The sequence below is a fragment of the Haliaeetus albicilla genome, chromosome 28, assembly GCF_947461875.1.
Source record: "Haliaeetus albicilla chromosome 28, bHalAlb1.1, whole genome shotgun sequence".
Taxonomy (NCBI): Eukaryota; Metazoa; Chordata; class Aves; order Accipitriformes; family Accipitridae; genus Haliaeetus; species Haliaeetus albicilla.
The window spans coordinates 14,833,730-14,850,642 of NC_091510.1; the positions used below are offsets into that span (position 1 = coordinate 14,833,730).

General features: G+C 38.7%; 2 protein-coding genes across 6 annotated transcripts in view; both read right to left on the reverse strand.

The window, feature by feature from the left end:
* Positions 1-3,209, reverse strand: part of MYRFL (myelin regulatory factor like) — a 40,037-nt gene extending 36,828 nt beyond the window's left edge. Inside the window, exon 1 of the mRNA XM_069773351.1 lies at positions 3,136-3,209. Coding sequence (XP_069629452.1) covers positions 3,136-3,194 — 59 coding nt within the window. The 5' untranslated portion in view covers positions 3,195-3,209. The remainder of the gene's footprint in view (positions 1-3,135) is intronic.
* A 9,349-nt stretch (positions 3,210-12,558) lies between these two features.
* RAB3IP (RAB3A interacting protein) overlaps positions 12,559-16,913 on the reverse strand; it is a 34,302-nt gene continuing 29,947 nt past the window's right edge. For all 5 annotated transcript variants that reach the window (XM_069773623.1, XM_069773621.1, XM_069773622.1 and 2 more), the window contains 3 exons: positions 15,832-15,931; positions 15,654-15,723; positions 12,559-12,924 (listed from right to left, as the gene is read on the reverse strand). In XM_069773623.1, the coding sequence (XP_069629724.1) occupies positions 12,842-12,924; positions 15,654-15,723; positions 15,832-15,931 (253 nt within the window). In that variant the 3' untranslated portion in view covers positions 12,559-12,841. The remainder of the gene's footprint in view (positions 12,925-15,653; positions 15,724-15,831; positions 15,932-16,913) is intronic.

A 16,913-nucleotide genomic window follows, 5' to 3' on the forward strand; every position in this document is an offset into this window, starting at 1 on the left:
TAAGAGCTTTGCTTGTCTCCAACAGCTCAGCCCATTCACATGCCTGAGGTTTGAAAGAAGGTTCTTGATTATTTACTCTTTGGTACCTGCGCTTCATTATATTGCACTATATCTCCCTGTGATACTGTGCGTTGCTTTTACAGTGTTTCTATCAGACAGCGTGTAAAGGATTACTCAGAGCGAGACCTGGAACTACCCCGTAGTTTAAGCTAGGCCAAGTCCTTCATGAGTAGGTCACAGCAACAAGCAGATGCTCGCACACCACGCAGCAAAACTGCTTCATTCCTTCTGCATTGAACACAGGAGCATCCCAAGTCAACGGCAGACCGCTGTGGAGAGGCTGTGCTTGTCTCCTGTCAGCTCAGGTCTGTCACATCTCCTATTTTACTTCAGGTTTTTCAGTCCTTCGTGATGGCGCTTTCAAAGCAGCTTAAGGGAGAGAAAATCCTGTGCCATCCCGCTCTCATTTAAAGGACCTACAGAGGGTTCCTCTATTACATTAGGAATAGACGGAGGTTCAAGAAATGGACTCTTAACCCTTTCAGGTATTCCTGTGAATTGTAGCCTCAAACACTGCCCTGAAGCACTACCTGAACATGGTTTTACTCCAGAACACGGTTTAGTGGGCATGGATGATGGTTGGACTCAGTGATCTTGAAGGTCTTTTCCAACCTAAACGATTCTGTGATTCTATGACACATGTCAGGCTAAAAATGCTAGAGCAGAGGAAGGATGACAGACATTTAGTGGGGCACACCTCCTCTGTTAAGACCCAATGTTCTGCCAGAAGTTGAATAAAACAAAATTGCTTAAATGGACACCCTCATATTCCAAAAACACACGTGTTCCCACATACACAGCAAATATTTTCAAGCATCAATGGAAAATTTCCATCACCAGATTTTCATTCTACTGTTTTCTACTTCAGGTTTTGTATTTCTGAGTTTAGATGCCATGAGAGAGAAGAGTTTCATTTTTGGTCACGGCCTATTACTTTCGACATGTTCTTGTGTATTTCATAAAGGTATTGCTATTGGTATTCTAACATGCCATATCCACAACCCTGCATTTTGGCTTAGCTTCAACTACATAATTACTCTCAAAAAATAAATTTAAAAATTCCACATCAGAATAATCTTTGATTTCCTTCAAAACAAATTTACTGATGCTTTTAAATATTGTGTCTACTGCTCTAAATATTGTTTTCAACTTTGAATAGGGAGTAGGTAAACATTTGATTTATTTTTTTTTCAGTGGGATACTTAATCCATAGCTACTGAATTCTAAATATGCCTTGTAAAATTTAAAAAGATACATCCATAAAAGTCTAAAACTTCCCTTCTACACATTTGGTTCATGTTCCTAGTTTCAAATGCTGTCTTGGGTACTCAATTTCTGCTTTAAGTGAGAGTATTTCCGTAAAATACAGAGACAAACACTTTATAGGACAAATAAAGCATTCATGAAGTACAGAGGTAGTAGGGATATATCTCCAAGTTAGAACTTTACTGAAACTGGTATTGCGCTTTTTAAGGAAAAGATATTCTGTAGTTTAAGTGATCCTGTGTTACAGACATAGCATATCAATTAAATGCCTCCTTAGGAAAGGATATGCAACCCTTTTTCTCCTTCCACCGCTCAAGAGTAAGATGAGGAAATCACATGGTGCTTCACATGCTGTGTAAGAGGAGAATAAATATAATGCCAATAGCCTGCCTGAAGCAAGACAACTTTTAATGGACACTTCCAGATGCACCCAAGACCTTGGTGGTAACAGCACCCTATTCATTGCACTCTGCATTCACTATTGCACATGCCATTATGGTGATCTGCATTTAATATATATATATATATGGAGGCTTTTAATATTTTTCTCCTTTGACGCATTTTGGCAAGTTCCTTTATGAGGTTCTATTCTGTTTATGCACAAATAGTCTGCAATACAGACAAATACTTCATAATTTGACTTTTAGAGATCTAATGATTCAGTAAATGTTCTTCTTAATCCCACAATTAATGAAGTATTACTGTAGTATCAGTGTAAAATCCTGCTGAGCCTGCAAACCTGTAGTAGTTTTACGTATTATTTCCTTGCATGTAAATACTTAGTAGCACTGCAACTACAATATCTAACATACCGAAGCTACATAATACCATACGTATACACATTTATATTTCTGCTATGTTTTGTGTATAAAAGCAAAAGAATAATATTTTAAAGTTGTCATACAGGAGTTTAATAATCTGTTTACCCAATACGTGTTTACTTATTCAAAAAATAAAGGTTATATATATTTATATATAACCACCTCTTCCTTCTTTACTTTTATTGCGTGGGCAGAGAGAGAATCAATTCATTATTCATGATTTAGAGCAGGTAGAAGCCTATTTAGCCCACTGTAAGTAAATATGTGTGCTGCTGAGTGTGTCTGGAATGAAAAAATCCCATGTTTAATTATTTGTAAGACATCCCCTCTTGCTCTGCTTCTTGGCTAGTGCAAGTGTCAGCCCATTAATAATATTTTGCATTGAACAACAGTCATCTGACAGTTGTCTAGATGAAAGATTTGGTTTTGAAGTCTTTGATAGATCTATGCTGCATAACTTTCCACCCTTGACCACGACCCTTTGCATTATGCATCCTTTGTATCTCTTAGAGTTAGTCTCAGAAGAGATTAATGGATAGTCTCTGTTCTGAATGAAGTGTTAGAATGAAAACAGTAGCCCTGCTTCCCTCAGACTGGGAGGTTTAAGTTATTCTCTCAAATTACTATACATTAGTGTCACTTATATCACTTATTCTGTACATAAACACTAAACTAGCACTTACAGGAATGTTAAAATAACAGCTTTGCATTTAATGCCCCAATTAGCATAACAGTTGTAAATTATCCCAGACTTCATTATCATTCATTCTGTCGAACAAGATGACTGTATTTCCATTACTGCCTATAATTCATTTTTCCACATCATCTTATACAGCTTCAAGTAAGTAACAATATCAAGAGCGCCATAATCCTCCTGAAACTCAGATTTCAGGTCTGACTGTTGCATTCCGATTTTATCACGGCACTACTGAAAACAATGTAAGAGATGTTGCTAAGGAGGGAAAGTACATGTTATCGTGATACTTACAAAGTTCCAAACTCTGCGTCGCTACTGATGAATTCTTCCAACATACTTGTATCCACCATGGGATTCTCCAAGGCTCCATGGACGTCTTGCCCTAAAATTAAGAATGTCAGAAAGACAGAAATTAGGAGAGCAGAATTGGGGAGGGAATTGTCGGTACTTCAGCTAAGTAACGTTGCCCACTCTCCTACACAAAGGAAAACCAAATCCATCCTGTCTTGTGTGTAACGGGTGGGTTACACTTCTCATTTAGTCATCCTGGGAAAAAAGATGATGGGAAATGCAGAATAAATGAGGGTGTGCAGAGGAAGGCAAAGACGACAGCAGCACCAGGCAAACACCAGTTCATCCTCAGCATTAAGGCTTCACTGAATTGCCACAGCACGAGGATGAAGGGCCCCAGTCTGCAACTGGAAAAGGGGGTTTTGAAGATAACTTCACACCCTTTTACACTGGGATCAAAAGAGGCAACTGGGACAAAGCTCAGACATTGTCTCACACAGATCCACTTTCTGCATTAGTACTGCAAGTGAGTTTGTGACAGACTCAGTTTAAAAATCCACCATCCTGAGCTTGAAGAAAGCAGAAATAAAGCTTGAGAAATGTTTGACTGGTGGCTTCCTTTTATCCTCCCTGAAAAAACAGCCCACTAACATGTTAAATGTATTAATGAATAGAAAGGTTCAGTACTTTGTCCTTTGTTGCTTGGTAACTGAGGGCTATAAACAGATTTTTATGATTATAAATTCTCCAGAATTCATGACAACTTTCTACAAAAGTCAGCCAGAACTCTCTTAAAAAAAAAAACAAAAAACAACAACCACAAACAAACAGAACTACTCTGTAGGCTCCCCACCTCTCCAGCACGCCTTCCATAAATACAGGTGTGGCAAAAGCAAACAAGATAAGGACACTGAAGTTCCTGCTCCCTCCAGCAAGGCGCAGGAGCCGTGTGTGGCTGTCACACTGCTACACAAGATAAAATGGACGAGCCTATACATCCAGAGCTGCGTGGCTCAGCCCCGAGCAGCTGACACACGCCATTTCCCCTAAAAATCCATTTCCACCACCACGCGTAGGAATTCCCTCGTGCATCTGTCTCAATACGTAAATTCACATTGCTAAGAAACATCTCCTGAATTGCTTTGTGATCACAGGTTAATCTAGGCATCGTTTGCTTATCGCTGCTGCTGACTTAATTTTGGCTGCCTTTCACCGTGAGACAGCAACTCGCAGGTGTGCTACCAATACATCCTTGCATCCCAAGATCCCGACGTTGTACACAAGCCTGTCCTCCGCATATCAGAGAAGAACAGATTCAATAGGTGCAGCATATTTACTTGCCTCAGCAAAATTGTAACATGGAAAGTCTTGAAGTAGCAGCAAAACAATTTGTAAAACCAGCTTGAGACTACAAGAGAGCCTGGCTTTCCTTAGCAACCTCTCTCAAGCTTGCTGGATTCTCATCTTTCTGTTCTTCAGGTCTGAATTTAGGATATCCCCTCTCGAATCTCAAAAACTTCCCCTTTTGCTAATGTAGTCCACAGGAAAACAATTCCATCGCCTTCTCCTCCTTTTACCCTCCTGTTCAAATTGCCTAGCCCTCATGCAGAATGATATAATTTTGTTATTCACATGAGGCCAGAGGTCAGATACAAAGTGTTTTCCAGTACCGCAAACCCAAGAATTCCTTATCTTGACCAAGTTCAGAGACCCTTTTGAAGTACAGCTATGAATCAAACAAGGACATGGCCTTTAATAGGGGCATCCCACAGTCCAGAGATGAGCTCTGTTGCCAAGTGATGACAACAGCAACGTGTATCATCCCCTCTTAACCTCTCCACTTTGCATAAGCAGTTAAATGGGTAGGAGGAGAAGGAAGGAATAGGGGATTCTGTGCTGGGAGAGGAGGGAAGCACACCAGGAAGAAGGTAGGCAAAACAAAATTCTCAATAGAGGTGCAGAGAAGAGCCAGTGCACTGGGCTGCCCTGTAGAACTTTATTCTGTCTTTCTGAAGGTACTTTCCAGGCCGGTGGCATCACACCCTCGCGCTGGCATCTGTTTCAGCAGAGGAGGAGCTGTTGGATCGCACGCAAATTTATTTAAAATGGTGGCATCCATTTCACAGGCATTTGATCCCAGTAAGCACTTAATAGATACAGGTAGCACGCAAGCCAGCCGCTCGCCTGGACATCGGGCGGCTGCAAAAGCAGAGAACCGCGCGTACGCGGTGGGACGAGCCTTGCCGAGAGACCCCTGCGAGCACATCGCAAGCCCCAATTTTCAGCTGGCGCCGGGGGGTCTCCGCTCCCAGCCCACACTCGGCACCGCGACGTGCCCAGACATCTCCGGGAAGAGTCCGCACTGGGGGACACATCAGCATATGATGTTATTTTTCCCATTTCTCTGTAAGCTTGGTATTCTGTTTTTCTCTCTCCTTCAATCTGAAGTCTAAAACCTGTCAGTCCTGCCACTGGCCTCTGTTTCCCTGTCCGTTCTCACCTACCCTGTCCCTATTCCCAGCCCCGGGTCCCCAAGGATGAGTCCAAACTCCAGCCTCCTGATCCGACGGCTGCTTGCTTCATCTCTCTGGCAGACATCCCCGCCTTTCCTCCAGCCATGAGGCTCGTCATGCACTTTATACGCCCGTAGCCATCAGCCTCCATCCCCGACTTACCCGCCTCAGTTAATTCTCCCACTATTTCCATGTAGTGCCTTACATATGACCGCATTTAAATCAGCTGCCCCCTTCCCAATAGTATCTAAATGCAAAGTGAAGGAGGGGGCACAGAGAACCAGAAATTTCCTTGCAGGATGTTTTATGTCTTTAATAGCGCAGCCATTTCAGAGAGTCAGACGCTGTTCTGAATTTGGCTTGAACCACAGCCATCGCTTTCTAAAGGAGTACCCAAATAACCAGGCTATCAGGATGCTCTTTCTGCAAACATAAATTCAGTCCACAATCAAAAAAAATACTCTGTCAAAACTTCTAGTATTGACTGAAAATCAATGCTAAACTGGTAATTTCCTGGCATTAAAAGAGAATGCCAGGAAGTTCCCAGCCAAGTCCAGCTATTTGTAGTAAGATTCATGTTAAAACATCAGCTGCTCTGTACAGGGAACAATACTTAAATACAGCTTGAGGAGTAAAAAATGGCACACGGACCGCGGTCAGCACTTGGTAATTCCCACTTGCTGAAAGGACAAATTCATAATGTTTGCTACAAACTCTTGCAACTTCAGGGGAATGTTTTTACTTGAGAATTATTAACTGATTTTCATCTCAAGATACTTCACCACTAAAACAGGCCTCAGCGCTTTACAAGCTCCACTATACAGGCTCAGTGGAAAGTCCAGCTGAACTTCATCAACTCACGCTAAGGTAAGTATTGCTTATGTGGCTTATAGAGTTCCTTAACTTCTTTCACGCTAGAGGACTCCAAGTACTGGTCACTATTCAAAGTGTTCAAGATAGCCCAGTTCGGTTTGACTGGAACAGACCTGGAGTCGTTGATAAAAGCTGCCGGGCTGGCAGAGCTACGGCCACGGACCTCGGGCACAGGGCAGCGAGAAACAGGGATGGGTTAAGGACAAACCACTGTAGCTGGCAGAACTGCGCCCAGCCAGGACACATCACAGTCTAAGTTATTCAATGTCAGAAAGACCCGTAACTCCAAGTGGTAAGGAGCAAGCTTGTGCCAAGATAGATGGTTTTTCCCCAAAGTAACTTTTGCCAGAGAAACGTGCCATTAATATTTTGAATTTCCCATTTCATCTTTTACTCCTGTTTCAATCTCTCATCCTTAAAATGGTATAAGACAGATTTGGGTTTTAAGTGTTTTGCGTTTAATGGCATGTTTGTTCTGTGGCTTAATTTATTTAGCAAGAGCTCTAAACTATACTCCGTGTTATCCATGCAGGAGCATGAGCATACAGAGAGGTGGCAATTCTGCTTCTTTAGATCACAGAGAGCACTGAGACCAAACACACACATTTCAGACACCTCAGTGTACCTTCCAACAACAAGAAAAATGACAAGACTCAGTTTAACGTTGTAACTAGGTTGGCCTTCATTCAAGTTCCTCAACCCACTGATAACGTCAGCAAGAATAGACTGCTCTGCTATACCCGGACATCAGGAGCTCTGACCTTCCCTTGACAAACAGGACATTTCTGATCCTAAAATACAAATCTTTTTAATTAAAAATACTAATTCCAACAGAACTCATAGAAAAAAACTTGCATCAGAGATGACATCTCTAGCGTGGGAGTGAAATGAGACACAAAAAAAGACAAGAACTTCCCAGCATGGCCACAACACAAGAATAAAGCCATTTACTTGAATGAGAAAAAGCCAAGGTCAAATCCCAGTCAGAGTCATATCTAATCTAAGAGGTCTATTAACTATTGAAAGGAGCAATCAGCAGGAAAACAAACATTATCTCATTTTCCTTGAAAAAAACTGCTTTTTCAGACTGCGCCCTCTCAATATTGCAAATGCGAGTTTATCTCACTAATGAGCGTCAAAACAAATCTGCACTGTAAGGAACTAAAGCAATGTGGAAAATGAGATCCTTTTTGCTCATGAATTTCAAATAATCTTACAAAACAGATCTACAAATGCGCTCAGCTGCCAGCTGATGCATCTGGAAACCAAAACTGAACTACCGACGAAGCAGAGAGACTTTCTCAGTGGCTCCACTTGATATTGCAGGACTCAGCTTTTTTTGCAGCCTTGAAAGACAATGTTCTAACGCTGCTATGACTAATCTCAGAGGCCACCAAGTTAGCACCAGCAGTTTATTGCTCTTGCCTCACAAGGTGGCATTATAAAGCCAACCCCCAAGCCGCAGCGCTAAGCTGGAGAGAGACCATCAGTTAAAGCTGGCCTTACATTCAGTGAAGTTAACCCCAGCTTGAAGAGTGCAAACCCTGCCTTTAAATCACTTTTTCGGGTTTACCTATGGTTTAACAGCAAGAGGAGCCTAGCTACTGCCTGCTGAATCAAATAATGATTAGCCCTCGTAGCCGTGACACGTATCTAATCTCAGCGTCCAGATAATGAAATTCAGCCATCTCACAGCATCCCTGCGTGCTGCGCGGCGTTTGCAGACCTTTGTCGTATTCTAGCACTGCACAGAACCACACGACGTTACCCAAGGAACGTAACCTCCCAAGATGGTTCATTTGTCCTGCAATTAAATGGAATCGACAGAGCTTCTCCCCCTCACGCTGGCCCAGCCAGATGTTCTGCTAAACTACCTTCTAAAAAGAGTTAAATTAATAAATCTAGAATTACAATTACTAATTCTAGTTAAAGACCTCATACAGGTAAAATCTCCGAGATACCTTCTACCATCAAAGTATCATTGTCACAAAAGCCAACAGAACCTAACCCATACTCCCTAGGAAAGTCCCGTTTTCCAAGTCAGTTCCTGAAAAAATTTCTGATTGTGAGATTTTATTATATAATTCATCTCCAACACTATTTGGAGTATTTAACAGCTATGCAATGCAGTACTTGAACAAATAGCTTGATAAAACCAAACATGTTGCTGAAAGCAAAGCCAAGAAAGTTAGCTTTTGATCCCCATGACTTAAAGTGAACTTAAGAAACATGGTATGAATTTCCTAACATCTATAAACAACACATTTGCTGGCTAGCAGCCCTAGATTGTTGTTCACTGATTTAAATGTCTTGGCTTAAATACATTTTCTTGATCGATGCTGGAGATTCTTTAATTTCCTAGCTTGAAATTAAAAGTTGGGAGTTGCCACCTCTCACCAAGGTCAACAGAAAAAAAAAAAAAAATCACTTTAGCACAATGGAAATTAAATGCAGGGAAGCAAAAGTTATCCACATTATCCAAAACAGAAAAGGTAGTTTTCCAAGTTACCTTGAGATCAGTATCACGTGAATACCTGCACAGGTAATGGAAGGAAAACAAATACAGAGGGAGAAGCGTGGAATAGAACAGTTAATATTAAAAAAAAAAAAAGTGTAAAATGGAGGAAGGGAAAAAAAGCCTTAGAAAAAATAAAAAGCTACATAAGCCTTTGAACAGCCATTTTGAATCATGTTATGGCAAGGCCTGAGAAATGCAGTTTTATCATGCAATCTATTAAGAAAGTAAATTGTGTGGTAAGAGAAAGGCAGGAGACTAATGGGACCTGCTTGAATATAAAATGTCTTTGGGAAAAAGGCAGGACAGATCCCAGCCAAAAATCACAAAAATCTGAGTTTAACTTCTCAGAAGGAGCTCAAAGATCCTGCCACAATTACCATTTTCCCAATAATAATCAGGCCGTTTCAGAATGGTATCAGTGGAAAGAAAACCCTCTTTAACCTGACGTGGTAGAGTGGAGCAGGGAGGGAGCTCTCTAACCTCGTGAAAATCGCTAAGATTTCAGAAGTGATAAACTGCAAGGAGACCTCAGCCACTTCCCGTTTTTTCTTCCCGGGAATTACCACGGCGGTACTGCAGGCTCTGCTGGGTCCACCCTCCCTTCGGTCTGCCGGCCGAAGCAGAAGGAAAAAGGCACTGCAGCACATCTGTACCGTTTGTACCATGTCATTCCGGCACGGCCTTACGCCACAGATTTGGGTAAATAGAGCTTTGGGTTTCAGGGCTCTTTTTCTTCCTCCTTTCTTCAATTAACCCCAAACAATGACTGTATTTTTTGCTGCCACCAAAAATTGCTAAGACCCTCTCTTACAATTAGACTCTTACCTTCAAAGAACTGCTGCAGGGCCTCATTTTCTCCCAGCACATCCATGGAAAGCCAGAAGTGTTTTGCTTTCTTACTGCTTGAAGAGTACCACTGAGAAAAATGCACTGTCTCTCTTCCAGAGGATTATGAATGTGCCGAGGAACACACCATGCTTTTGTCCGAGGTTTCAGTGACTTTGTCCCAGCTGATTTCTTTCCTCCATAACTAGAGCCAGGGCTATACTTAAACTCTGCTACACATAAAGGAGAATCTGACAAGGCTTTTGAGGCAAGATGAAGGTGACGTGCATTCTTCCATTCAGTACGTCTAATGTTCTTGTTTTAAGGACCTTTGGTCCCAGCACTAACCATAATTACACATGCGCAAAAAATGCAGCAATAAAAATTACTTATCCTGTCTCTGTACTTTCACACAGGTGATGTAATTAATACTACTGATGAAAGCAATAGTAATCAAAAATGCAAGAGCAAAGCCATCACCAGTCTCACCGTAAACAACTGAGGTTCAGACTATCCAACTGCTCTAAAAAAATTGTATCTCACAGCAAATTGATTATAGGGAAGCAGAACTTCCACATTATTATTAACAAAACTAAATGACAGATTAACCTGTTTATCTAAGGTAACATTGAAAAACATATGGGAAAGCTGAACACTGAAGAAAGGTCTTTTAAGGCCAGCAGCAAACCCTATTTCACTTTCTTTAATTTGATTTTTGTACAATGAAAATTGCCCCTGTTCTGTCACCCCTCAGCAAAGAGGAGAAAAATATTCAGATGTTTTGAGCAGGCATCTGTCAGAGGCATCTGGTTATGAACAAAAGCCTCAATGAAGTCAAGAAGTCTGGAATAAGGCCATTTTCTGAAGTAGTTGTATTTACCAGACAAGTAACTGTTGTGCAATTTTTACAAGTCCCAGGCACTCACAGTGACACAGGCTTCTCATGATAGGCAGCTTATATTAAAAATATAGAAAAGAATTTCAGGGAAGGGACTTGAAGACAGAAGCAAGCCCATCAGTACTTACACGATGTTGATGTAATCGAGCCAAACAGTCATTACCACCGAGATACACTGGGTACATCTTTGTAGTCCCTAGTACAAGAAAATCACCTCAGCATAATAAACTTTAGATAGCATTTATGTCATGACACTATCATGTATACAAAAGACCCTTCTCTCTGCTTGAATGAGCAACACTTGTAAAGGATTATTAAGTCAGAATAGCAGCAGCTACCAGCTATCATTTACCTACTGTTAGCTAATCCTGGAAACAGTTTGATCTCATTATGTAAACTAAGGATTAACAATCACTTAGGAAGCATTTATGAGCCTAACATAAAACATCATACCAACAAATACAGTTTGTTTTCTAAGAGTGAACAAAACCAGACTTCCCTAGCATTATTGAAAGAACAAACAACACTTAACAATTTAAGGTAGAATTCTTCCAGGTTTCTACAACAGGAAGTAGTGATTGATAAAAATATCTCATCAGTACTGAAATAGCCCAGGCTGGACATACTTCATTACTAGTAAAATATTCAGGTTCAATTGTTTATTTTAATCTTAACATTGAAACGCCCAGTCAAAGCCAACATCTGCGAAGTGTTTTCAGGCACATACATGCAAGGAACGCAAGTATAGTATGAAATTTCACTGCTCATTCTATTTACTTTTGTAAAAACAGAGAACAGTCCAGTAAGACAGTGATGAATAGTGTTGGGTTTGTTTGGCATCAAACACAAGACATCTGTATCCACTGAGATGCTTCTCATTAAAGAACCAACTATATAAGCTTGCCTTTACTTCTGTTTGTCAGTTTACCTGCCAATGTTTTAATCTTACCTGTAACTAATAAACAGCTGTTGTGATCAACACCTAGGGTTTTTCCAAAAGGGCTTCTATATACCAAGTCTAGTACACCCACAACTATGTTCCTTGAAACCTAATCAACTGTCTGCTTTCAGATTAGACTAGTCCCACGGAAAAAGGACCACTTGAAGTGCCAAAGTAGCAGTTCAACAGAAAAAGCATCTTCCTTAAGAAGCCATGATCCTTTCTGGGGTTCTCTTTGTAGCAAATAGTGTGTGTGAAGAAACTGGCAACATTATATGGAAATTATCATCAGCATGTTAAAGCAACCACAAAATGGATATTTTCAAGTTTCAAGGACAGCTGTGGGAGATTGATGTATAAGACACTGGAAACTGGAAATCCCAAAAGAGCAGGAAGAAAAAAAAAAATCATTTAAAGGAATGAAAAAATTCTCATGAAAGAAAATTAGAGGGGAAGAGAAAGTTTTTAGCAGTCAGATAGGGGTCAGGACAGATTTCTAATCAAAGAGTGACCAAGGTAATTTTATTGTTCCTTGATGTTTGAAAAGCACCCTACTTTAGAGGGAAAATACCCAGATTTATTATGCTGTTGACTCTTCATGTTTCTCTTCTCACATTATTTCAAAAATGAAAAATATAGAAAAGCAGCACTTCAAAGAATCGCAAGTTCTCCTAGTTGTCTGTTAACTGTATTGGCATACATGTATAGAGATACATACATGTATCTAAACACTACAATGAAGAAAATGTCAGGCATTTATTCCCTTTTCATAAAATCATCTGGTTTACACTTTGGCATGACCTATCAGGGAGGTTCACATCATTCTGCATCACAAAGAACAGAAGACAGACACTGCTTCAGACTAACACTTTAATCAGAAGTTTTGTTTTTAAATGTAAATTACAATCACTAACACACCTGCAAGTGCTTACCACATTTGTACAACTAAGTATTATATGTACGCATATACAGCATAGGTCAGTGTAAAACAATCACAGTACTTCTTAGTGCAATCTGCAAAAGGAGAAAGATCGTGGACCCACTTCGTGGAAATAAATATCAAGTGACAAAAAAAAAGATTCAGCCATTTTAGTTATGTATATTCAATGAAGTTCATGCATGCGCAAGAGTAAAAAGATTTAGAGCTCTTCCTTGTAATAGCCAAGTTTTGCTAGTGACATCTCTCTTCTCAGCTGCATAACTTCCCAGAACATCTGATCCACTAAAAGAAACAGAAATATCATTAAACATACTGAATTCATATTTTATTTCAACTGATGTATACAGGCTGCTTCACTGTACATCAGCTTAGGGGAATGACTAGTAAAACCAGAATTAAGAGTGAGGGCTATTTGTGCTGGTTTGTGACAAAATTTTTTAAAAGTATTTAAATTTAAAATTCTAAATGATGGTCCTATAAAAAATTCCCCAAATTTTAATGATTTCTTTTTAAACTGGGGAACAAAAAAACACTCCTACTTCTTGTCAGCTTCAATTAATTGCAGTGTCTCACTTTAACTGCCCTGCCCCTTGACTCATTTTCTGCAAAATTAAAGAACTACAAAAAGAAAAAAAGCAGAACTTGTTGGATAAGAATTGTTCCATCACAGAATCTGTAATTTTGTTACAATTTTTCCATTTGTAGTCTTTCTTCCTCCCTCTTTTTTCTACCAGTAACCTGCCAGCAATAATAAACTGGGGAGGAAAAAGAACTTTTTTAATTTCATCTGTATTTTGCTAAACTTGATGAGCTTAGTGCATACCTTAAGCTTCTAGATGCCACAGCAATATAAATCAAAATTATTGAGTATATAATTATTCAAGACAAAAATTATTTCCATGCAGTCAAGATCATGATGTAGAATGACTATAAAGATTATTAACCTGAGCAACAAGTACAAGGTCTTCCCTATCATATTTCAAAAACCACTTTTGCAAAAGTGACCTCTCTCTCAAAAATTATATGGTGCATGAGTAGAAATACATGCAACGCATTATGCAGACAATTATCATAAGTGCCAACATTCTTGTAAAGGTACTGTTGAAATATTTATATAAAGTTACAAATGCAAATTCTATGTTTTTAATGGTAAAGATGACAATTGAGCTGGAACACCAAACTCCATTTTTTTCAAAACTTCTTGTGAAGAATGAACAATTCTAATAATGCTGAAAATATTTCGTTATTTGATGGAAAAAATATTAACTTAATTTCTTTGTATCAGTAGCAAAGTAAACAATTTTCAGTTGAAACTATATAGGACCTTTTGGTCAAAGTAAAAGCCTTTTAACTATAAACCAAATTAAAACTTTAACACATTTTCAAGATCTTCTGCAATGCTAGTAAATGAGTAAAAGTGACCAACACCTCAAGGTTTTATTAAGCATAATTTAATGTACAAAATAGTGAATTTCAGGTGAATTCCATGAAAATAATTCCCTTTGACAAGGAAAGTTAACAACATTATTTTTTGTAAGGAACAATATCTCTCTGTCACCTCAGGATTACTTCAGGTTAGAAATGAAAACACAAGATTTGAGTGTAGCTAAAATACTGGGCTCTTGAAATGGGGAAACATCAGAAGAGATAACTATAAGTGAGGTAGATCAAAGTGGGGTTAATTCTAGCCAAATTCTGGTGAAGCAAATCCCCACAGACTTGAAGACTGGAAGAATGAAAAGCACAGACATCCATAAACATTACAATGCTGTTTTACTCTACTTGCAAAAATACAACTGAATTAAAAAAAAAAATTTACAAGTGAAAGCAATTTTTTTAATTAACTATTGACACAGGGCTAGTGACACTTTTTTCCCCACTATCTGTGCTTAGCAAATCCAGGAGCCTAAGTGATACAGTCTGTTTCAAAACAAAACAAAACAAAACAAAAAACAACAACAACTAAAAAACTTGGACTGAAGGCTGTTAGGCAATATTCTTTGACCTGGACAGGCAATACAATTAAACCAATTGTATACAGTTTAAACACAACCAAATCATCATAATTTTCTTTTATAGTGATAAACAGGTAAAATAGTCCTGCACATGAAGATCAATAACTAAAACTCCAACATGCAATCTATTTTTAAATTCCAGAATTAAGTAACTAGGTGTACAGCGTGTACATTTTCATAGCCATCATCTTTTATATGGACATATTGAAACTGAATAGCACAGCTAAGCAAACTTCCAAATTACTGTGCAGACAAAGTTAAAATAGTCAGTTGTTGGATATGCTGACAGGCAACAATGGTGGGAAAAAAAAAACCCACAGCCTGAAGCAATGGCAGTAAAAAAAAAAAAAGCCAAACATTTCCCTTTTGGGGTGGAGGGTAATCAAGCCTTACATTTATAACCAGAGCCCTAATCAAGAGTCTTTGCCATGCCACAGCAATGACCCAGACCTCATGTCTCAGCTGCACTCAGATGAATGACTACAGTATGGTTTCATGTTTATTTTTTACAATTTAACCCCAAATACTGTCATCCTTGCCATTTCTCCCTGCAAGATAGTCTGACAAGAACAGCTGTCTGAATTCTCAATGTGAAGACACACCAAAACACCAAGTGAAAGAAGAAAAAACGGTACAGATCTAACCAAACTGAAGTTTTTTTGGTCTAAAATATCTCCCTATTCCATGAGAGACACTTGATTTTTTTGAATACTGTGTGGCAAAACTGTGACTGACGCCTCTCATTACAGAGTTTTATCACAACATTTCTTACTGAATAACATAAATGTCTAAAAATCACTGCTTTTTAATTTGTTAAAAAAAATAATTTTATTGGAGGGTAGAATATCACCAAATTCTCGTAATTACAACAATGACTACCAACAGATAACCTTTCTGTAATGTCACATCACTGCTACTGTGCACAGATAGCACATTTTAGGTACATGCACTAAGTAAATTTCTATTTATATATGCCAAATACAATTCCCTACTCACCATCTTGCTGCTTCAACAGTCCTTGCTGGATATATCGAATATATGTAAAGAAGTTACACACAGAAGTGATCTGAACCCATATAAAAATAATGGTGGTTAGTATCATTTTGTATAATGGTACGGAAAAAAACAACTGAATAACTACTACTCAAAATGAAATCAGAGTAAATCTACTTACCCTGTAACGACAGAAAGGAGAAATGTAGTAATAGCTGCTTGAATCTCCTAATTTGATTCTATGCTTGCATGACTTACTTTGTCCACTGAGAGCACATTTCCTACAAAATAGAAAGTTTGCATGATTTAATGAACAAATCTGACATTAACATCTAGACACCTGCATGTGTTTAAGGTGTTAATGTAATTGCTTCATATTGGCACAGATACCCAAGTCTCTGCCTTCATTTTACAAGTTGCAATTATTACATTATGTTGTCAATTATTTTAGTTCCACAAGGACTAATTTTGTTTCAATACCAGTGCATCATGATGCATTTCTGATTTTTAAAACTTTCTTCAGCTCTGGTCATGTACTTCCATATTCACTAATTCAAGCTGGCTTGACAACTCTGGAACAGTGGGATTTCTTTAACTCTTCACATGTGAAATAAACATCGCTTAAATCATCAGTTGATGCCAACATTTAAACAGATTTTTTAAAAATTCTGCTTGATGTTGCATTTTATCATAAAAAAAGTATCAGCCCTACAGAATAGCAGTCAATTCTCTGAAGCCTCTAACAGATGCGTTCTAAGACCAGCTTTGCATTTATGCCCAATATATTCAGAGTATAAAATAATTTGGGACAAAGGAAAAGAGGCTGCTTGGAAATACTTCTTTCCATTACTACTACAAAAAGCGATGCTAAAATAATCAAATTTGCTTATTCTGGAGTATTGCAAGTAAGTTGTATTCAAGAACAAGGAAAGGTCAGTAGTCACCATGAATTATTCCCAAAAAACAATTCAGGAAAATGCAAAAAATTTTCAACATTTCCTCCAACATTCTTTAGTAGAAGGTGGTCTGGATCTCTTGAAGAAACTGCTATTAATACAATCATAATAAATGTAAATAAAATGGGAATTTGATTTACTTGGAATTTCTATATTGTAGCATCTCAGATGAACTGGGTTGTCATGGCATCCATGGTTTCACTGATTTTAAAAGCTGCTGGCTCTTCTCCCTTCCATTTCTACCTCACAAAATTAGGGAGTGTAAGAACAAGCAGCCTTTCAAAAGTGAAACAAAAATTACTAAGCT